The sequence below is a fragment of the Penicillium canariense genome (genome assembly GCF_028826845.1).
Source record: "Penicillium canariense strain IBT 26290 chromosome Unknown utg000002l_segment0_segment0, whole genome shotgun sequence".
Taxonomy (NCBI): Eukaryota; Fungi; Ascomycota; class Eurotiomycetes; order Eurotiales; family Aspergillaceae; genus Penicillium; species Penicillium canariense.
Window position 1 is genome coordinate 1,020,312 of NW_026622729.1, and position 21,249 is coordinate 1,041,560.

Genomic DNA, 21,249 nt, shown 5'->3' on the forward strand with positions numbered 1-21,249 from the left:
ATACTCCGTACTCTATCTGATGGTACTTTGGGCAGTCTCCGGTCCTGTCGGCGCTTCGGTGTCACCCCGGAGATAAGCGATCGGTCGAATCCGCGCATGAACGAAGCGGTCGGGTGATTGATCTATATACTCCGTACTTCGCAAGGAGAGAAAGTCGGGCTCGGGTCAAATCTCGGACCAAAGCCCAACACCCGCTCAGGCGTCCATGTTACTCTATAGGGTCTATACGGACTGGACGGTCTTGGCCGCTCACGCAGACACGATCAGAGCCCGGCGCCACGTATCAGATTTCGCCGGGTCGATAGCTGCGCCAGGTCTCAAATCCGACCTGCTCGTACCATCCATCCAAGGCCACCCAATCGATGAAGACTCCCTCAATACCGCGCTGCTTCATATTCTCCACGGCATGACAGATCATCGCTAACCCAATACCGGAGTTGCGGTGGGGGGCGTCAATACCCACACAGCCGATGAGACCTGTCTTGGGACCACATATCTGGGGAAAAGCCCAAACCTTGTTCAGTGCAGCGACCGGGGGCAGCATCAAGGTCCATCCGATCTGCTGGCCGTGGGCGTCGAAGGCCGTCATCACGCAGTCGGGATAATCCTTGGGATGCAGCGTGACGTAAGCTTCCACCCAACCCTAAAATGGTAAATCAGTGTGAGGTTCACCAGGCGTTGAATACTTGATTGCGAACTGTTTTATCCGAGAAATTCCGTCTCTGCCCGACTAAACAGGCCTCATAGTCTTCCGGCTGCAGTGGCGCGAAGCGGAACCCCCGTTCTTGCGCGCGAGTAATGTATTTCTCCGGCGACTGGAAGTTCCGAATGTCCTGGTACAAGTCAACTGACCTCGCGCCCGGCGGGCTGAGTCGGAATCCACGATGCATAAAGAATTCCTGAACGGTTTCTGGAAGCTCACGAGGCACCCCAGGCCAGAAACGTGGGAAGGAGCTGCCAAGCTTCAGTTGGTTGATACCAAACTGCGTTCTGAAGTATGAGCGAGTCTCGGTTAATAACGCAGTCCCAATTCCTTGGCCCTGGTACTTTGGTGTCACGGCCAGCACGGCAATGTGAACAGGCTTCAAATCTCCTTTACCGCTGATATAGGCAAGACAGAATCCGACGAGCTCGGATCCCACATAGGCGACAAAGTGGTGTGCATTTTCCCGGTCAATCAGAGATCGTAGGCCATCGGCGGGCAGGACGTACGTTGGCAACGCTTCGTTCCAAACGGATACAATAGGGTCCACATCTCTCTCCGCATCAAATCGGGCCACATGCGCATGAGGCTTCCTCGACGGACTCGAGCCAACTGGGAGAGTGCCTTTCGCGGTCGTAGCACCAAAAATGATGTCCGCAGCTACCGCGAAGGCCTCAACGGTCGGCTCGTACGTAGCAAGATATGCCTGGACCTCCAGAGTCTGGAGAAAATCATACGGGTTGCAGGCGGCAATGGCGACCAACGACTGGGTGTACTTGGGAAGGAGGGTGCCCAACGACTGTTGGTATGGCGATTCCCGCGCATTGATGGACACAAAAATCACAGCATCAGCCGCCTTGACGACACTCCATTGGTCGTCCGATAGACCGGCCTCTCCGTATTTGATTTCTGTGATTGACGGATTATGACGTCGAAGGGTGTCCAAATAGACACTGGCTTCGTATGATCCCCGCCGACCCATCCCCTCCCCATCCACTGCGCCACCGGCAGGAGTTTTGTCCCCCGGAAAGAGGAACACAATATTGCCGTCCTTCGCAAGGGGGAGAATCCCGGCGCTGTCACGGACAAGGGTGACAGATTTCTCGTACATGTCTTTACATATCGTTGAAATTCTCTTGCTCAAGGCGTCAAGCTCTCCCAGATCCGGTTGGCGCAACGCAACTTCCCAATTCAAAAATTTGTCCTTCATACGAGCAACGCGGCGGCATGCATCAGCCAGACGAGATGGTTCTATCGCACCGGACTGGACTGCACCACAAACTTTCCTAATAGAGCCCACTTGGACCTCAAATGTATGACAGATCATGATGCTGTCACTTCCAGCTTGCAATGCGAGCACCGAACCTTGCTCCGTGCCAAATGTAGAACGGATGCCCTCCATCTCCAGACAGTCGGTGATCACCATCCCATCATAGGCCATATCCTGGCGCAAAATGCCGAGAGCCTTAGGCGATAATGTTGCGGGAAGCTTGTCATCGATGCTCGGAAGGGAGATGTGGGCCGTCATGACAGCCTCGACTTGCTCTGCCACAGCCCGGCGGAACGGAATCAGTTCACACCGCTCGAGCTGATCTCTGGTCTTGGGGATCACGGGCAGTCCATAATGCGAGTCGACAGCGGTATCGCCATGTCCAGGGAAATGCTTCACGCTTGGCACGATCTTCTGCTCCCGCAACCCACGCGCCGCAGCGCTGGCGAATCGTCCCACAAATTCCGGATCGTCGCCAGGGCTGCGGACACCGATGACGGGGTTCAACGGCTCGGAGTTGATGTCACAGACCGGAGCATAATTCATGTTGATTCCAAAAAAGCCCAAAATGTCACCGGTGGCCTTGCCAGCTTCGTAGGCTAATTCTGGGTCATGAGTAGCGCCGAGAGCCATCGGTCCAGGGATCTGGGGAGCGATGGGGGGCGAGATTCGGGCGACCAGTCCATTCTCCTGGTCGATTCCGATGAATAACGGCCGCGTATGCCCCGCCAGTCGCGCTTCATTTTGAAGAGCAAGTATCAAAGTCTTGGGGGTCACCCAGTCAATATGGGGATATTCGGGATGAGATACCAGCATCGTGTGAGGCTTACCTGTAGCTGTGAAGCCGTCTGGAAGTTGCGCGAAAAGAGAACGATGCCTCCGACGTGATAGTCGTGAATCAACGTCTTAAGCTCTGGGCTCGGCGCGTAGCCATGGAAGCCGACTGCGAACAGCTGCAGTCATCAGCTACGTTGCCTTCATGATCGATGTTCCTAAGAAAGACTTACCTGGCCGACTTGCTTCTGGAGGTCTATCGATGCCATTGCGCTGATTGACACGGAGATGGCAGGTTCATGGGAGGCCCGGGGAATGCCCGGGCGAAGAGGGGTAGGCGCTACGCGTCGGGATCCACTTAGCGTATGGGGCCCGCCATTGTGGCAGTAAGTATACCAGTGTTTGACTTGTCAAAAGATCATGAATCTGTTTCGCTACTACCAATATACTATACTATCGTGACTTTCGCAAGAGGTCTGTACCCAGTCAGAACACTAATAGGAAATAAGCTACGCTAAATTTTCAGATGTATAGGGAATAAATCTGACACAGGTGTTGTATCGACAACCTTTATCTGAAAGGACCTTTGATTATCTCGAATTGAATGTAACATACTTCCAACCGTAAAATAATTCACGCGACTGGGAAATAAAGCTAAGTAAAACGCCATTAGTGGGACGAGGGCGACGCCAACCAATTCAGGCCCAGCACTTACATATACCTGTTCTCACTCGATAGGATCGCTTGTTACATGGAACCAGCCCGATCGGGAGATGATGGTCATAATTCAACCACCTTGCTTTGGTCAAAGATGTTAAACGTTTCAACAGGCACTCAGTGAGTCGAATGTTACCTTGTTTCCCAGAGGAACAATCCGCATTGTGGGCCTTTCGCTTCTCATATTGTCCTACGTTTCTACCCATGATACTCTGATAATATTTGAATTCAAAATCAGGAAATCATCACAAGGGAATACTCGAGCTTCATCTTACTACCAGTCAATTTAGCTGCATTTATACTTATGACATCATTTCCGCCTAATGCTTGTCAGTATTGGTCATACCATCGATTTTAGCACGAGCGCTCCGGAAAAACTCGTTGCGATCCTCGTCTGTACGGCCGAGGGGGAGGCACATCCACACCCTTCTGCACCGCAGCCCGCTTGCTGATCTCATCGCTCCACTTCTTTAGAGTGGGGAACTCAGATAGATCAATCTCCAGCGCACTGGGACCACTGCGAACCCATGCGTAGTTGGCAATGTCGGCGATGGTGTACTTGGAGCCAGCCAGGTAGGGGCTTTCCTTCAGACGAGATTCCAGGACTGAGTAGAGACGCTTCGTCTCGTCAATGTAGCGCTTGATACCGTAGTCGGAGCGGGCGCCGGCGAAGAGCCGGAAGTGGTTCGCCTGGCCTAAATTGAAACTTAGAGAGGGATGGACGCTTCGTTTCTGCTCGACGTACCTTGCATGGGACCCAGCCCGCCCATCTGGAACATGAGCCAGGATACCTGCTCAATGTACTCCGGGGTGCCGGGCGCATAGCTGATCTTTCGGTCGGCGTCATACTTGTCGGCAAGGTAAAGCATAATGGAGCCACTTTCGAAAACGCGCTGCGAGCCATCGGTGATGGCAGGGATACGGCCATTGGGGTTGATCTTCAAAAACCACCTAGATGTTGATTTTCGTCAGTCAGTAAGGGCGCTCTGGACGGCAACTGGGGACTGGTGATTTCCGTACTCTTCCTTTTGAATATTGGTGCTAATGTCGATCGGCTCCGTCTTGTATGGCAGACCCAGTTCCTCCAAGGTGATGGAGGCCTTGATGCCGTTCGGCGTGGGCCAGGTATAGAGAGTGATGTTAGAGGAGGACATGGTGGAATAGGAGGCACGGATGGTAGATGAGAGGCTGGAAAGTCGAGATGCAGCTTTAGAAGAGCCTGTGCCAATTGTGCGAGGGAGCATAACCGGGGAATGCAGGAGGAATAATATGCTTGCCAGTCGAGCTCGAGCTATATATACACTCCCTCGGTCTCCGCAGCTCTGAGAATCAATTTGTCAGCTATATCCGATCGCTAACCCCGTCATGGCGGGGACGGAAGCTTGTTTCTTTTGCCGGGTGGGGCTTTCCTTCCTAAGCTGCCGCCGCTTTTGTCAGGGCGTTCAGTTAGACTCACTGAGTAAATGTCAGTCCGGACTCATCGACCTGATCAGAGTGCTCACGTGATAGATCAGTGAATGTGATCAGCATTAATTTGTATTAACTTACTATTGTTAAGACAAAAGAGGACTAAGTCCTAGGCAAATTAACTACTAGACCAAAAATGCACTATAGGCTACAGTACATTCTTAGTCTATACCGTTATTTATTGCTCTGACACCTATGAGAGATATCCGTATCGCATCTTCGAACGTATTTAATCTCAGAACCAAATGAGTTATTGTATAATGACGCATAATCTTACAAAACGTACTTGTACTTAAGAGGTTGGGTGAGGGATCTGGCGATGTGGTATGCTCCATTTCTTCCTGTTCCTCATAGCTATTGTCTCCCTCTATCTTCTCTACCATCAAAGCTCATAATACCACAACCATGAACCCCCCAACCCATATTATCGACCCCGATGGTGAAGTGATCATTATATTGCGCAATGCAAACTCTCCTTTTGCACAATCAGCTGAAAATATGATCCCTGGCAAGACTCATCACAGCCCTCAAGAACCTTGCCAGTATGCCCAGATTCCTGCCGGAGAGACTACTGCCGAAGAGCCCCCTCTCGAAATGCTTCTCAAAGACCCTCCCGTAGAGGCCGCTGCCGAAGAACAGATGTGTGAATCACTGGATAATGGTGACTTTCGCATTCAAGTCTCCGCGAAGCATATGATATTTGCCTCTCCGGTATTCAAAAAGACACTCACCGGCGGCTGGAAGGAAAGCATCGCTTACTTGCAAGAAGGCTCAGTTGAGGTTACTGCGGACAGCTGGGACCTCCAAGCGCTCTTGACCCTTCTTCGTGCAATCCATGGCCAATACTATCTCATACCACGAAAGATATCTCTCGAGATGCTCGCCAAAGTCGCTGCCATAGCCGACTACTATGCTTGCAAGGAGGTTCTATCCATCATAGCAGATATGGGGATCGATGCTCTGGAGGAAAAAGTTCCCACAACGTATTCACGAGATCTGATACTGTGGGTATGGGTTTCTTGGTTTTTTCAGCTCTCTGCCCAGTTCAAAGAGTGAACATCAACTGCTATTTCATGGAGTGACGGTTGTATCAATGGTCGGGGAATTCCGATCCCCAATCAAGTCATCGGTAAGGGAAGAATGAATGTAAAAAGTGTTTGGTCTCTAACCGAATTGCAGTATCAATGAACAATGATAGACAGGATGGTATTAATAATGTTATTCTCCTCCATGACACACGCGAGGCGCTTTTGAATGGAACTCAAGGCTGCGGATATGAATGCAGATCAATCATGTATGGAGCCCTTACTATGCAGATGCAGTCAAATCATCTCCTTTCACCATGGCCTGCGACTCCCTTTCCGGATCTGAGCTACGGAGACCTTATAAACAAGGTGTCATCATTCACATCTCCACGCTGGTATACATCTAGCCGAAGGGATTATCACTTTTACGGCCACACTTGTGATGATTCAACTTTCACATCCATGTTGAGATTGAATAATTTTGTCGAAGGGTTGGACCTTAACGAACTCCATGCTTCATAGATGGAATGTTGTCTAGCTTTTCCGGTCAAAAAGGGTTTATAATCTCAAATAGCGCGAGATATCATGAGGTTGTCTAACCCGTACGGTATGGATTTGGATACTAATTATCATCCGGGACTGAGACCTGCGCAGTGACGATACCGAATGGGACTATAGCCAGCTCATTCATGTGAACTTATTTGCTTATCATAACGAGATTCTTTAATGAATAACAGATACTACTGATCAGTATTCTGAAAGATGACATTCTGTACCTCGGTTTCTTGCCCTCAGTCGAGTAGACTTTCAGTGTACCTCTTAAAACAACAGCCCTCATCATACCTGAAGTTGTTGTTCACAACTAGAAACTCTTCCTAACAAATACACCAATCTCATCGAGGTTGAGACAACGGTGCTCGAAAATTAATAATTGGAGAAGACCTCTAGAATCAGAGAACCTATATTTTGTACCGACTGACACGATTTGGAAGGGCGTGGATATTTCCCGCGTGGTTGGAAGGGCGTGGATAGTTCTGAACAGCCGCAGCTTCCTGCAATATTCTAGATCGTTTGTTCGCACCGCATTCAGCTGCATTTGCCAATTGGGGTGTATCTAATGACTGGCTTTGTATTAAACAATTGGTGGACTTTTCCCTAGATAGGGGGAGGCTTGGTGCCATTTTGGGTAGAGCATTAGCAGATCTGACATAGCGGTGCTGACTGCTGCAGAAGGAGGGCAAAGAGAGTATGGAGGGGCATTGAGGGAGGAGTGTATCCGAGCTTCGCAGAATATACATCAACGTACGTAATGAACTTGTGCTCGTATTTAAGGGATCGAGTCTTAGAACATGATCATTACGAGGTCAATCTATATATGGAGTAGCGTCGTTTCGGGTACGGGCCGAGAAGCAACACGTATGCGTTCAGAGATGAACCTGTTCTCGACTGTCAATGTAATTGAGAGAACCAAATCATATTTGTTATATATGCTTTCAAAATATGAAATTCTTTCCGCATATGGAGCAGCGCCCCGATCTGATATACCCGATACTTCCCTTTCTGGCCGCCTCAAGGGAGAACGCCAACACGCTATCACTATATGTCAAACGGCACCTAGACAAGATATGGCGCGCACTACGGCCAATTGCTGATTTCGAAGGGTGGTGAGCAGGTTGTCATGTCGTTCAGTGACGCAGCAAGAGTTTCGACACACCCCTAGAGCGACATCCCACACTACGTACGCCGCCCCACTCTATTGATACTCACATCAATAGTGAAGAGACAAAGGCTATGTTTTTAGGTATCTAGATAGGACTGCTTCCAAAGGCCGTATCTTGTTTAATAAGGTATCTATCGCTCTTTGGGACTATCAAACACCAACTTGGTTCTCTCAGGTACACAGTTTTAAGGAGTTTGGCTAGGCAGAATATTAGATAATAATTTAGGTATGGGACAGGGTGTCGAAATCTTTGCTGCGTCACTATACAACCATCATGCACATGCTACAAGAATTTCAATGCGTATTCGATGCGCCCTATGCCGATCCGTGGCCCCCCCCTCTTATGTGGGGCCAGTTGGGGGCGAAAATGGTTCAATCTTGACCCTGTCTTCATATCATCCTACACCTGCTCTTCCTGTTACCGCAAGTTTCGAGGCCTTTGCTTTTTATATCACACTCCAACCGATTTCGTGAGTACCTCCGTTATGCCTTTCTACTAATACCTTCGAACTAATAATGACTTATGTAGCGGTGTAGGGCAATAAATATTACCCTTAGTCTTGCAGCATGCCTGGGTTTGGGAATTCATGGGCCGCATTTCTGGCCTCACTCTCAGTAACTCCTGAATGGGCCCCCTTGTGGAGTCCTCTATACATAGGAGCATTGACGGCCATACTATTCTATCTGAGAGACCAGCTCGGCGAGCCGAACGTTTCTCCCTTGGACGTGTCGTTTTTTCTGTTGTGGCCTTCTGCCTTGTTATGTTATACTGTTCGGAAAGGGCCTCGCCATGAATGGCCTTCGTCTGTTGTGACAGAACTTCTTGGCTGGTCGATTCTCCTAGTCATGTGGATGGCTGGTACTTTTGTGTTCTATCGTCGAGCAGGACGATCTTGTATGTTATGCGGCTCTCGAGCTCCAGGTTTGGTTGCTAATCTTTTAATTTAGGGCGTGGCCGCAAGAATCGCCTATACAAAGGTCGGATCAAATAACAGCCATATAGAGGATTTTATTCCGAGGTTGAATATAGGCCTGCCTATCACCTGCTCACCCCTCTACTCAGGGGGTGGTTGAAATAATGCCCTGGAACGAAGGAACGGTGTGAAATGGGTTACAAACTGGAGGTCTGCCCAAAGCTGACTTGAAGGCTGGCTAGACGCTGCGAGAAAGACGGCCAAATTTCGCGCCAAGTCTCGCTCTCATTGGTCTGGTGTTTGGCAATTCACATATTGCCCGTCCTCACGTGTTTGCCTTGGTTTTAAATGAGGAACGAGTGAAGGTTTACTACCGGCACGAGCCGCCCAGAAACCTAAGCTGCGCCCCACTGCCAAACTTCCCGCGGATTCTCGGCGCTGTTTGGTCTATTCTCTTGAGAGAAAATGCTCCTATTGGTTTCTGTTGCTATCTTATGTACTTTGTACTTTGCACTAACATGCTTGCCGCCGAAGGCCGCCATACACGTATAGACACTATTAATAATTACCTTACTATCCCTTAGTTAGGTTTGGCGCTTCCCATATTGGTATTAGGCCCCATTTCTTTTTCACGGTGTTTTGCGAAGGGGCCATGCAGCCGCAATACTAACGCAGTCATCGCTATCGGGGGCGGCTCTACTGCCGCTGCTACTGGTCCACCGCTATTTGGGGGCGGCCCCACTGCTGCTGCTAACTGGTCCACAGCTATACGTTGGAGTTCGTGAAGCCCTCTGATTGGAAGCAATTAGGCAGCCCGAACATGGTCCCAACTCGACCGATTAATCTGCTTTGTACAAGAGGCCAAACCCCCCAAGCTCCGTTTGTTCGCCCCTTTTTCCCTCAGAGAACCGCAGGCTTGACTGCATTCACAATCATCAAATCAACGAAACAAAATGCCGAGTGATTCTACAATACCACTCACCACAATCTTTACCCCTCCATCCGATTGCTTGTCTAGCTGGACCTATGAGCCTTCAACTTACAACGAGGTGACCAGCGGCCTCTTGCTTCAAAATGCTTTCCAATCCAGCCTGGACTCGTCTTGTTTTCCCTCGGGGTTCAGTCAGGCCGGACGTGGGGCACAGAATGTGGTCTTTAGCCCAGGCGCATGTCCTCATGGATACACAACCAATTCGCCAGCTACCACGGTGGCATTGACCACGACGGCCAGTTGCTGTTTAAGGTGAGATATTTTATCTTTCTGTTCTCGCCTCAGGCCTGACAAGTCGCGTGTGTAGTGGGTACTACTATACTTCTACGAGCGGCTACCAAGGCTGCATCGGCACCTATACCGGCACTACATTTCTGGCGGCAAGAGCGGGAGGTTTCAACACCACCGATTATACCACTAGTACAACTGTGTCCGGGACGATCCAGATGTGGGCGCAGCCTATCACGATTATGTACCAAGCTAGTCAGGAGACACTATACACTACAGCTACGACTGCGCCCTCAACCTCCGCAGCAACATCCGCGCTATCTCCTACATTATCCCCAAGCACACTCTCGGGTGGCGCCAAAGCGGGTATTGCGGTTGGGTCAGTAGTAGGGGTGCTGTTACTGATCGGGCTGGCTTACATATTCTGGCGCATATGGAGGAAGAAGAAGATCCAAGAGGAGGGTCGCTCCAATAACACACAAGAACAAGTTCTGGCACATAACTATGCCATGACAGCTGCTACATTGTCGGAGCTGGACTATAGAAGTACGCGAGCGGAGCTTGAAGGGCCAGCTGTACAGACGAAAGTTGTACCAGGATATAACAGGACATTTGAGGTACCATGACGTTCGATTGGCGTGTATAGTAACAAAGCGGGGCATTTTTTGCACTCGATGATTTTTTATACATGAATAAAAATCTCGAAACCTTATGTACTTGGCTGCTCTGGGACTGGCACACTGAGTTGGTTGTTGACTAACTTTCTCTGTCTATTTCAACTATCACTTCTGCTTATGTCTGCTCTTTTGCAGGTTTTCTTTCCTCATGTTCTCACCAACTCAAGTCTCTACTGTCCTTTCCCGTTTCCCTCCTTCCCAGTATAGAAACCACCTCAACAATAGCGCGAGCGTCGAGCACGAGAGATCTTCTCCTACGCCCAGAAAGCCTAAACGCTAGATAATTTGAGATAAAAGGAAGCTATATACGTGTAGTTATGCTCAGTGAGCAGATCAGTGAGCCTCCATAATGCTCACTGATCAGATCAGGGCGCTCAGAGGCGTGCTCGGTTACTACTCCATATTCAGTGAACAAAAGCGGCGAGGGTCTGGGCGCTAAAACGGAGAAGGAAAGCCAAGACATGGCATAGGAAATGAAGTAGGTAAGTCCATCTACCGACTATTGATGTCATCTTCCGTGCCGGAGCCCGAGCCCGAGCTGCTTCGATTTCCTTTGTTATATCACCGGCATTGCATCCATTCGTTTCGTTAATAGGCATTGTCGATGTTGCTGCAGCCCAAAAAGGCTTTTGTGGCGGTGTCGGATAGTCCAACCCTGTATGTGGCGACTGGTTGAGATGGGCGGGACCCTTGTGGAGCATATCTCATAGTAAAGCCGACGGGAAATCAGCCTTTTTTTTCAAACGAGGGTAATGGCTTTAGAGCTTGATTTGTAGCATGCTCCAACTGCAAAGACTTGGCTGGAGTCGATCCTCAACCGGAGGATGATGTGTCCACAGATGCTAGCCGGTTCGGGGGGCTGTGGTAGAGAAAAGTGAATAGATACTAGATTGTCAAGTAGAACGCAACGCAAACAGCCCAAAGAGGAGGGGCCGTGATGGTTCACCGTCTGTTTGTCGACACATGACGCTCCTAGGGTCCCGCATCTTGAAGAAGGGATTCTCGCTGAATACGCTTTGATTCGCGGGGTGCAGCGCTAAGATAATTCGACGGAATTAAGCTGTGAACTTAAAGAACATTTGTTGTTGGCTCCTAGATTTACTCGGCGTGATCAAATTGACCAAAAGCAAATACGCCCTAATGCATAGATGACAGACAGTCCATAGCCATCATCAAGTGCAGAGTACCATGTGTTGTGGCTAGCCATCATGGTTTATATATAATATACCTATCACTGTTCTGACGAATTCACCCCTCCAAAGCGTAATTTGTACCCTAGCCCGTCGAGGAATGTCTACTTTCAAACTCCTGACCAGCCCAAAAAATAAGTCCTGGTGGTTTTAAAGTCCCAGAATTCCCAAATTACAATAGATTACAATAGACGAGGAGGCGCTCGTCAAGAAGGGCATTGCAAGCTACGTCTCATGTACTCAACATTCTAGAAAATAACTCCTTGCCCCGTCAACCCTCCCAAATATCTTGTTGGATTTTTCGATTGAATAAAGCCGTTGGTGTATATTAAGAGGGAATATTTATCATAGGAAGTAGATAAGTCTCAGACGGCGAAAAGCGAGGAGGAAAAAAAAGATGGAGCAAAATAGCAAACCCTGGTTTCGATCCAGGTACCTTCGGGTTATGAGCCCGACGCGCTTCCTATGCGCCAGCTTGCTAGTTGTTGAAAGATTTCAAGAAAATGGGTCCTATGAGTCAGAGACTCCAGGGTAATGCGCTATGCCTATTTAGACTTAGAGCCAAATCTCACCTTTCCCACTTTGGTTTAGACCCAAAATTGCTTCCGGTCCCTTTGCGCAACAATAATTATCTTGCCCAACGATACTCTAAGAATCCAAGGAACGACGTACGAGGGCAGGCTCAGTGATATTATCAGGAGGCTATTCCCCAGGTAGAATGCTATTGGCGCCTGAACGGGCTTGTGAGCATCCGACCGAGCATTACACGGGCAATTGCCAACTATTAAAACGGACTGCTTTAGACGGGACCTTTTCGCCATACAGTGCATGTTCTTTGAAATCCCCGATATTATATGGGGCGTGCTCTGTACTCATTCTCGTATGGAGTCCTACTATGATCACTCAGGACTCTCTCTTCTAAACAGAAATCCGTTCATCTGAACGGGGCTTTGCTCGCCGTCAATGCCTTGCATCCACACAAACTCCAAATAATCAACCAGCTTAGATGCAGTCAGACAAAGTAAGATAAGAGAAATCTGTGTAGCTTTCAAAGGGTCTATTCTCGATGCGCAAAGCTCATCATTGGCCCATTAAACATTTTTTGGTTCCCCCTTGCAGTCGGGCAAAATATGATCTCATCTCGGATCCTGAAGTGTCGCAAACGATCCCCCTTGGCGATGCGCCCAGTGACATGATGTGAGATCCTTGGCCAATCATTAGCGCTACGGAGGCAATGGCCCTCACCCAGGTGATCTCCTTCTAGAAACGCTCTCCTGCATGGCCCCGAAAGATCGTGGTAAAAACGCGGGGCGGTCTGCGGGATGGCAATCCAACCAAGCTACCTTACTGAAGGGCATCTGGGGGCTACTCAGAGAGTCGCTTTCTGATTCTGAGAAGTGACCCTATGACTCTGGAACGGAACAAGTGCCAGAATCGGCCTATACAGCCCAAAAGAGCCGCTCGAGGGATAGGAATCAACTGAGCGAACCCGCTCTATTCTGGCTGAGTTTAGATGAGCGTGCCATCACCAGCGCTTGCTATACATCTTACGTGTAGGCGTCATATTTGCACAAGACTGGACCAAATCCGATCTTCGGCTCTCGAGGGATATACGCATTCGGAAAGTGGAACGGACGATCTCCACATGGCGCGAAGCCACGAGTCGTTAGCGTCGCAATCCCCAGACCGCGCAGACTGGGGGAAGCAACAAGGCAAAGAGGGGGCCGCTCGAGCCTCGAGGATGCGTATTTCGCCGAAGACGGGCGATGCAGCCGGAACGAACGCCCGGGAGGCAGTTTGTATGATGCGATCACCTTGAACTACGGTGTCTCATCCCTGCGCTCAGGGCTACCTTGGCTGAAGAGGTAGAGGGACAATAGGTGCTGCGGGGCGACACCACGCCATCTGAACACGAGCGCAACGTGGTGCAAGAGCCATCTTGCCATGTTTCTTTTGGCCCATTGGCCAGGGCTGGAGGGTGGATGGGCTTTGTAAGGCAGAGATATCGTCCGGAGGCCGAACCGCGTCGGCCTTGGCGAGAGTCTATCTGACGTACCGGCCGAAGCCAGCGGTGCTCCGTGATTCCCCTCTTCCGCATGGTTTTTCTGATACGGGATGCCCTCGGGTAGACTCCAATCGTATCTTCCAAGGGAAACCGAAGCCCGAAGAGTGGATGGACAGCAGGCTAAGCAAGAGCCAAGTCAGGCAAGTCAAGCCATGAAGCGGTGGACCAGCGGGGCCAAGAGAGATGGGGGCTAGCGTGGCAGACTAACGCAAATGCGTAGCTTAAACTGTGCTTCTGCGCGGCAGCTGGGGCCGACTCGGTTTCCAGTGCATTGGAAGACGTTACATGGGGCAGATGCCAAATCCCCAGATTCCCCCGCTCTCCACCGCGAGATCTCAATCGGCGGCTCCTTGCTTGTCACCACATGGGTCGGAGAGTAGGAGCATGGCAAGTCTTCGCCGGATGCGACCTCTTGTTCTCGTGGAGTTCGGCCCGCATGACCTCGGCCCCAGTGCGACGCCATCCCCTCTGGCCGATCTCCGCCACTAATCAGTCCCGACCGCAAAAGGTAAACGCCATCGTAGGCAGGGATCAACCTTGTTTCGCACTGGTTAGGCTCGATTCAGCGTAGCCGCTTGCGCTTCTGCTGGGAATTGGCTGTCGGGCGCCCTGAACTGCCTTGGCCAGCGAATCAGCAGCCTCGGTGGCGCCCTCGCCCAAACTTTTGTCGACCGCACGAACATTTGCAGGACTGGATCCAGGTCCAGCGCATACTTCGATGGACTCCGAGAGCGACGAAAGTGGCTTGAGTTAGCCACGTCTTAGGCTGTCCAAGGGCTGCGCCCGGGCCTCAGGACTTCAGGCCTTTCTCGGCCATCCCAAGTGCGGCGCTTCCCCAGGATGCGCTCTCTCCTTTCATGTCCGCAATCAGAAACCACATGGCGAGTGGTCCAATCATCTGCAGTGCGAAGCAAGGGTGCTCTTTGAATTCACGGAAGGAAAGAGAGTGGGCCTCACCCCGAGTATCGCCAGGAGCTCCTCCGACTCGGGGCCCACTCAGCTGTAAATCGGCATGTCCGGCCCTTCGTCGGCCACGAGGTTGAACTAGTGTCACTTCGCGACAGCGCGGGCCTCGTCCCCCCTCGCCTCCTCCTTCACCGGGCACCCAGATGGACGTCTCTCGTCCGTCTGATGTGACTGGTTCAATGCAGGATCATCCGTGTATTCACTAGGCGAAGGCCGTAGGATCCGAATCCAGCTCTTCCCCATGGGCCGATATGTAACATACCCCAAACCCCGCGCTCCAGACCCCAGACTGGGGCATCCCGTTTCGGGAAGTAGTTCGGTGCGGTCCATGGGCGAAGGGTCAATCCAGCTCTGCTCTCGGCTTAGTGGGAGAGGTTGACGTTCTGCTTCCCGTGGCGCGAGCTTGCGCAGCCCTAGTCGAACGTGAGGTGAGAATGGGGGTTGTCTAGCGTGGAAGCATAAAAGGCAGCGATCCCCTTGGAAAAACAAATCCCCCACTCGTTTTCACCGCTGCTGTCGCCTGCTTTGTGTCTCTTCCCCTCTCACAGCACGGTATTGTCTGCCGTTGGTTCAATTACCCTTTGTCTTTCTTGTCTTCCCTCGCCTACCCCAAGCAGCCACTCGGGTGAGATCTTCATCCTCTTCCACCATGGAGGAAGACCACCTGGCCATGGTGACTCCAGCAGACAAGGAGCTCATTGCTCCAGCGGAGAAAGAAACCGTCGCGCATGTGGAGAAACAAGCACTCGAATCTTCATACCGGTGGGTCTTGAATTGACTACATTGGGAATGTAGCGCCGTGCAATGCTAACGCTCAATAGCTCCAGCGACGACAACAGCGCCGAGAAGGGCACTGTCGAGCAGGTCAGCCTGCAGAATAATATTTCGGCAAGGTATGCTTCGAATTCTCTTTGCTTTGTCATGGCCAATCTCAGATGATGCTCTCACCGGCACAAATTGGCTCTATTCCTTTCTTTGGGGCTTGACAAGATCTAACCCACGTGTAGAATCAAGAACCCGCTCGCCGACCTAAGCAAATCTCAGGTGCTCCGTGACGTGGAAGTCTTCGCCAATGAATACCACGTCACCGAGATTCTACCAGAACTGAAAAGGGGTGCTCTTGTCGCGCGCGATCCAACTGAATTCGAGTCCGTTCCGGACCTGACAGAGCCTGAGCTCACTGCGCTGCGCGATGAAGTGCTTCACAAGTGGCGCCAGCCCAAATCGCTCTATTTTACCATCATTCTCTGCTCGATCGGTGCTGCTGTACAGTACGTGAATACCAGTCACCCAATCACAGCATCGTATACTAATTCACTCACAGAGGCTGGGATCAAACAGGCTCCAACGGCGCCAACCTCTCCTTCCCCGACGCCTTTGGCATCCCCGAAGATGGGAGCGTGCGCAACCAGTGGCTGGTCGGCATTGTCAATGCCGCCCCGTATATTGCCAGTGCCGCATTGGGCTGCTGGCTATCTGACCCCTTCAACCGCCTGCTCGGTCGCCGTGGTGTGATCTTCATCTCTGCGATTTTCTGTGTCCTGACTCCCATTGGATCCGCCTTCACCCAGAACTGGCCCCAGCTCTTTGTGACTCGCCTTCTGCTCGGTATTGGCATGGGTCTGAAAGCATCCACCATTCCTATTTTCTGCGCTGAGAATACCCCCGCTGTGATTCGCGGTGGCCTGGTGATGTGCTGGCAGCTGTGGACCGCTTTTGGCATCTTCCTTGGATTCAGCGCCAACTTGGCCGTGAAGGATACTGGAAAACTGTCCTGGCGTCTGCAGCTTGGATCGGCTTTTATCCCTGCGGTGCCTCTGGTGTGTGGTGTCTACTTCTGCCCCGAGTCTCCTCGCTGGCATATCCGTCGCGGAGAGATGGACAAGGCCTACCAATCCCTCTGCCGTCTCCGCAACACCCCGTTGCAGGCTGCTCGGGATCTCTACTATATCCATGCCCAGATCCAGATTGAGCAAACCATGGTCGGCGAGAGCAACTATGCGACTCGCTTTATTGAACTCTTTACTATTCCCCGCGTTCGCCGCGCCACTCTGGCCTCGTTCACGGTGATGATTGCGCAGCAGATGTGCGGAAGTAAGTCAATCCTCTACCCGAAGAACGCAACATCGTGCTGAACAACTCTCCACAGTCAATATTGTGGCTTTCTATTCCTCCACAGTCTTCTCTGCAGCCGGTGCTAATGACACCGAGGCCCTGTTTGCCTCATGGGGTTTCGGACTGGTGAACTTCCTCTTCGCCTTCCCCGCTATTTGGACCATCGACACCTACGGACGACGGGCCCTCCTGCTGTTCACCTTCCCCCAAATGGCGTGGACATTGCTTGCAGCAGCATTCTGCTTCTATGTTCCAGGAGATGGTGGAGCTCACTTGGGATCGATCGCCCTGTTTATCTTCCTGTTCGCCGCGTTCTACTCGCCCGGCGAGGGTCCTGTGCCCTTCACTTATTCCGCCGAGGTGTTCCCTCTGTCCCATCGCGGTATGTATACCTATGAGATACCTCCTCACACCAGGCGCTAACCTTTGTCGCAGAGGTCGGTATGTCGTGGGCCGTCGCGACCTGCCTGGGGTGGGCCGCAGTGCTCTCCATTACATTCCCCCGCATGCTCTATGCAATGACGCCCACCGGCGCTTTCGGGTTCTATGCGTAAGTTTACTGTCGATTTGTGGATCGCTTCGTCGTTTGCTGATTTTAGACCAGTGGCCTCAATGTGACCGCCCTGGTCATGATTTTCCTCTGGGTCCCCGAGACCAAGCAGCGCACCCTGGAGGAACTAGACTACATTTTTGCGGTCCCTACTCGCGTGCACATGCACTACCAGGTCACGAAAGCACTGCCGTATTGGTTCAGGCGTTACATCTTCCGGATGAACGTGCAGTTGGAGCCGCTGTACAAGTTTGACCATGTCGCGACGAACGCCGAGGTCGAGGCTAATCCCAAGTAGGAGTGGAACTGTTGACATCTGACTTCTGACTGTTAGATTTGAACGATATTATGCTTATGACTGTTGGCTTTGTATGACTTTTGGTAAAGTTAGCTTTTGGTTGTTAAAGGAGACTCCACATTCGGTCCTGTCATCGTGAAATACGGTTCACGATAGTATGACGGATTCTCAGGAAGTAGTAATGATCAAAGAATCAATCATTTTCCATTAAAAGTTTGAGCATCTTTGAAGAATGTAGGCAACAACGCGTCGGTACCTGATCCTTCATCCTGGGCATTGTCCACCTGATTCAGTGTCCTTGTTCCTCTTCTTAGTCCGTCTTGAAAAGAACGACGAAGGAGGGCTAGCTAGGTATGTTTAGCTTGTGTCACACACCGCAACAAAACTACCACTGCACTGGTCGAGCTCAATAATATTCTGTGAATGTTTCTCACATTAGGCATCACATGGTAGCGCGGGCCTGGGGTACTTGCGGCTGATCCATGGTCGGGGGTCAGGTGATGTGGGTACCGTGGGGGATGACGAGGTCAACGAGCTCAGGTGGGGAGACCAGCGCCTTTGCCCTGTCAGGGAATGTAGCTATGCCCAGGTGAAGGGGCTGTTAGAAGTCAGATGGAAGTGGCAGCCACGTCCTTCGATGCCCAGCTAGCGCTTAGTCCCAATTAAAGTATATCACGTGGCCCGCAGGAGTTCGGACAAGCAAGCGGGCACGAATGTTTTGCTGGTCCACTTCCCAGCGCCCCTCCTCTGCCCAAAGAGCAACCAGTGCACCACCTTCTGCTCTGATCTTCGGATGTGTGGCTGTACATCTGACTGTGGATGGTGCAAGAATCCTGCCGACATTAAGAAGGTCCGATCGCCCTGCCCACTTCACTCCCCACAATCTCCTGCCCCCCGAAAAGCTTCGTTCGACCAGCCTCCATATACCAGCAACAACCGGGGGTCCACACCCAGTTGGTTGCTGGGTGCTCCAACCCAGTCTAACTTCACGCTATCTTGACCGCCTCGCCTATAGCTAACACGCACTTCTTGGAGCTCAGAAAAAACGGAACGAAGCACTGTTCACCTGTCCCCCACCTGTCAGCCTCAATCCCGTCGCTTTCTCTGCCCGGGGGAAAATTCACGTACATTGCGAGCGTGGGGCACCCCCCTCCCCTTTCCTTTCCCTCCGCCCGTTCTTGTCGATACCCAACACCCTTGATCCTTGCCTTTCCTTTGAGGCTCCACCATGCCGTGTTTCAAAGGCCTGGCCGTGAGCATCCACACTCCGGATGGCCCGATTTCCGAATACTCGATCCAGCGGCAGTCGCGAGCGTCGCGCATAGCGTGCTTCATCCCCGTTCCTCCCCCCAAAGTCCCGGATTCCTTATCCAAGGGCAAACCCGAACAGTCAACTTTCGCAATCTCCATCACCCTCCTGAATCCCAGCCAGGACGTCCCATACTCGACCCCCAAGCCGACAGCAGATTGCCCCTCCCCCAAGCCAAAGGTCGTCGGAGGATTGCCAGGCCAGACCGGCGAGCGCGGTCAATACTCCGGGGCGGTCGCGCCGTACCAGGCGTTGACGAACTCTCCGAACGAGACCGTGGCGGCCTACATCTACTTCGATGGCAGGCAGAAAGAAGAAGTGGCTACACTACTGCGGCGAGGGGAGGAGACCTGGGTGAACTCGCGCTGGGTCAGCGTGCCCGATTCTGAGGGTGGTGGGATCGCGGAGCGCGAGTTCCTCTTCCGCGAGGTTGGTCTAGAGCGCTGGCTGAACGGGTTAGACCTGGAAGGCAAGGACGCGGCCGCTAAGATTGAGCGGCGACGGCAGAAGATGGAGAAGCGTCGCGCAAAGCGTCTGGAAGAAGATGCAAGTGGCATGGAGACGGAATTTAATAACTCCAAGCCCAAGGCCATCATGCGCTATGGGAATGACGAGAAAGCGCCGCTGGAAAATGTCTCGGATGATGACCTCTCCTCGGACTCGGATGATGATGACCCTATTCCTGAGACCGCCGGCCAGATTAAGGTCGCTCTGTTCCGCGTGCTGGCGTCTGGCGAGATAAAGCGAGGCGAGTATTCTCCGCAGTTCGATGCTCACGATGATGACGAGGAAGGTGGCCATGGAAATAGTGGCAATGGAGATGCCGATGTCGACCATACGACTAGTTTTGCGAAGCCCAAAACACTGGATCCAAAAAGCATTAGTACCCAAACGGTTACCGGCATTGACCCCACAGACAAGCCCTACGCTATTTTCACGTTCATGTACCGGGGCGAGCGTGAGTACTACCAAAATGGCCATGATTGGGGGGTGTGCACCGCTAACTGGATGCATTCACAGGGCAACTGCAGAAGATGGGTATTCTGAAGGATCCCAAAGTGCAAGATACCCCGGCTGCGAAGCGGAAATCATTACAGGCAGATTTTGCCAACCTTGGGCCTCTCAAGTCTGGTGGAACAGTTGGATTCCTCAATTTCCGTGACCATGACTCTGGCCCAAAGAACAAGAAGGGCGATGATGACGGGATGGATAGCGATGACGACGACACCGACAACCCCATTCTGGGCAAGGCCGACGATGAGGAGGCCAAGGATGATGACCGGTTCCTTTCTCCGGATGATATCAAGCGCCAGGGCGAGCTGGCTGATGGTGTGGAAAGGATTCGGGTAGGTCTTCTTTGTATATTCCATCCATCTCGCGTGAATCAGGTGGGCTAACCTTGCCACAGCTCAAGCGCCAGCACTCCGCCGAGCCCGTGTCCAGCAGTGGCGCCGAGTCCACCGACACGCCGGCCTCTGGAACGACGCCTCCTGCCACTACCGGACGCTCCACAACTCCGCCCAAGACTACCCCAGCAAAGCCATCGGAGCCTGCCCCGCCCGTCGGTGGCGCCGCCGATGCTTTTCTGGGCAGCCCTCTGAAGAAGCAACGCGCTAGTGTTTCCGGTGCGGATGAGAATGCCCTGCGTCGTCGCATCGCCGAGTCATCCGGCCGCATCAACGAACTTCTTGGAGCCAGCGGTGACAGCAAGTCCGCTGGCACTGGGTCATTCGGCGACAAGCTCAACTCACAGACGCCCAGCGTCTCTCCACAGAACGACGACGAGGAGCTGGAGGAGTTGTAATGTTGAACCGGGCTTCCCTTGATGAAGAGCCCTGCATGACCTTCTGGATCGATAGACTGTCTTCCCTCTCATGGGAAGCGATGAGGTTGGGCTTTCTGCAGCAAGCTGTTATTTGTGCAGCTCATTATCTTGGCCGCTGTTGTCTGTGTTGCCGGAGCGATTGGACCCCTCGCCTTTGTTTCTTTCTTTCTTTTCTCTACCCTGACGCCGTTATGTCCACCCACTACACTACAGGAAGCATCCCATGGATTCGGAAGCAAAATACATCAGCTGAGCCGCCTGCGGAGGGGCGCTCTCATTCATGGGATATTTGGTGCTCTGAGGAATCTCGAGTTGAATTAGCTCGTTCCCAATTTCGCAGATCGCGTACATTGAATGAGACCCTTTCTTTCTTTGGAGGCTCTCACGTGAGACTAGCATTTAGCTCCCTTTCATTGCGACTTCTTCTTGTAGGGCGGAATTTACC

The 21,249-nt window shown here is 51.9% G+C and overlaps 6 protein-coding genes across 6 annotated transcripts; 4 read left to right on the plus strand and 2 right to left on the minus strand.

Annotated features, from left to right (window-relative positions):
- Window positions 1-283: 283 nt before the first annotated feature.
- N7482_003584 (uncharacterized protein) lies at window positions 284-3,016 on the minus strand (the record flags this gene model as incomplete). The annotated part of the gene is made up of 4 exons (XM_056685709.1): window positions 284-643; window positions 687-2,738; window positions 2,804-2,926; window positions 2,981-3,016. 4 exons carry the CDS (start codon window positions 3,014-3,016, stop codon window positions 284-286), a joined length of 2,571 nt encoding a protein of 856 aa, XP_056544451.1.
- An 802-nt stretch (window positions 3,017-3,818) lies between these two features.
- On the minus strand, window positions 3,819-4,618 carry N7482_003585 (glutathione S-transferase family protein; the record flags this gene model as incomplete). Its single annotated transcript, XM_056685710.1, has 3 exons — window positions 3,819-4,159; window positions 4,210-4,415; window positions 4,485-4,618. The coding sequence occupies 3 exons, from the start codon at window positions 4,616-4,618 to the stop codon at window positions 3,819-3,821; spliced, it is 681 nt and encodes a 226-aa protein (XP_056544452.1).
- Window positions 4,619-5,336: 718 nt separating this feature from the next.
- Window positions 5,337-6,478, plus strand: N7482_003586 (uncharacterized protein; the record flags this gene model as incomplete). Its single annotated transcript, XM_056685711.1, has 3 exons — window positions 5,337-5,935; window positions 5,964-6,060; window positions 6,086-6,478. The coding sequence occupies 3 exons, from the start codon at window positions 5,337-5,339 to the stop codon at window positions 6,476-6,478; spliced, it is 1,089 nt and encodes a 362-aa protein (XP_056544453.1).
- Window positions 6,479-9,543: 3,065 nt separating this feature from the next.
- On the plus strand, window positions 9,544-10,435 carry N7482_003587 (uncharacterized protein; the record flags this gene model as incomplete). Its single annotated transcript, XM_056685712.1, has 2 exons — window positions 9,544-9,833; window positions 9,889-10,435. The coding sequence occupies 2 exons, from the start codon at window positions 9,544-9,546 to the stop codon at window positions 10,433-10,435; spliced, it is 837 nt and encodes a 278-aa protein (XP_056544454.1).
- Window positions 10,436-15,356: 4,921 nt separating this feature from the next.
- Window positions 15,357-17,670, plus strand: N7482_003588 (sugar porter family MFS transporter; the record flags this gene model as incomplete). Its single annotated transcript, XM_056685713.1, has 7 exons — window positions 15,357-15,469; window positions 15,529-15,600; window positions 15,715-15,978; window positions 16,032-16,801; window positions 16,857-17,204; window positions 17,258-17,372; window positions 17,427-17,670. The coding sequence occupies 7 exons, from the start codon at window positions 15,357-15,359 to the stop codon at window positions 17,668-17,670; spliced, it is 1,926 nt and encodes a 641-aa protein (XP_056544455.1).
- Window positions 17,671-18,898: 1,228 nt separating this feature from the next.
- N7482_003589 (uncharacterized protein) lies at window positions 18,899-20,783 on the plus strand (the record flags this gene model as incomplete). The annotated part of the gene is made up of 3 exons (XM_056685714.1): window positions 18,899-19,937; window positions 20,000-20,325; window positions 20,388-20,783. 3 exons carry the CDS (start codon window positions 18,899-18,901, stop codon window positions 20,781-20,783), a joined length of 1,761 nt encoding a protein of 586 aa, XP_056544456.1.
- Window positions 20,784-21,249: the final 466 nt, after the last annotated feature.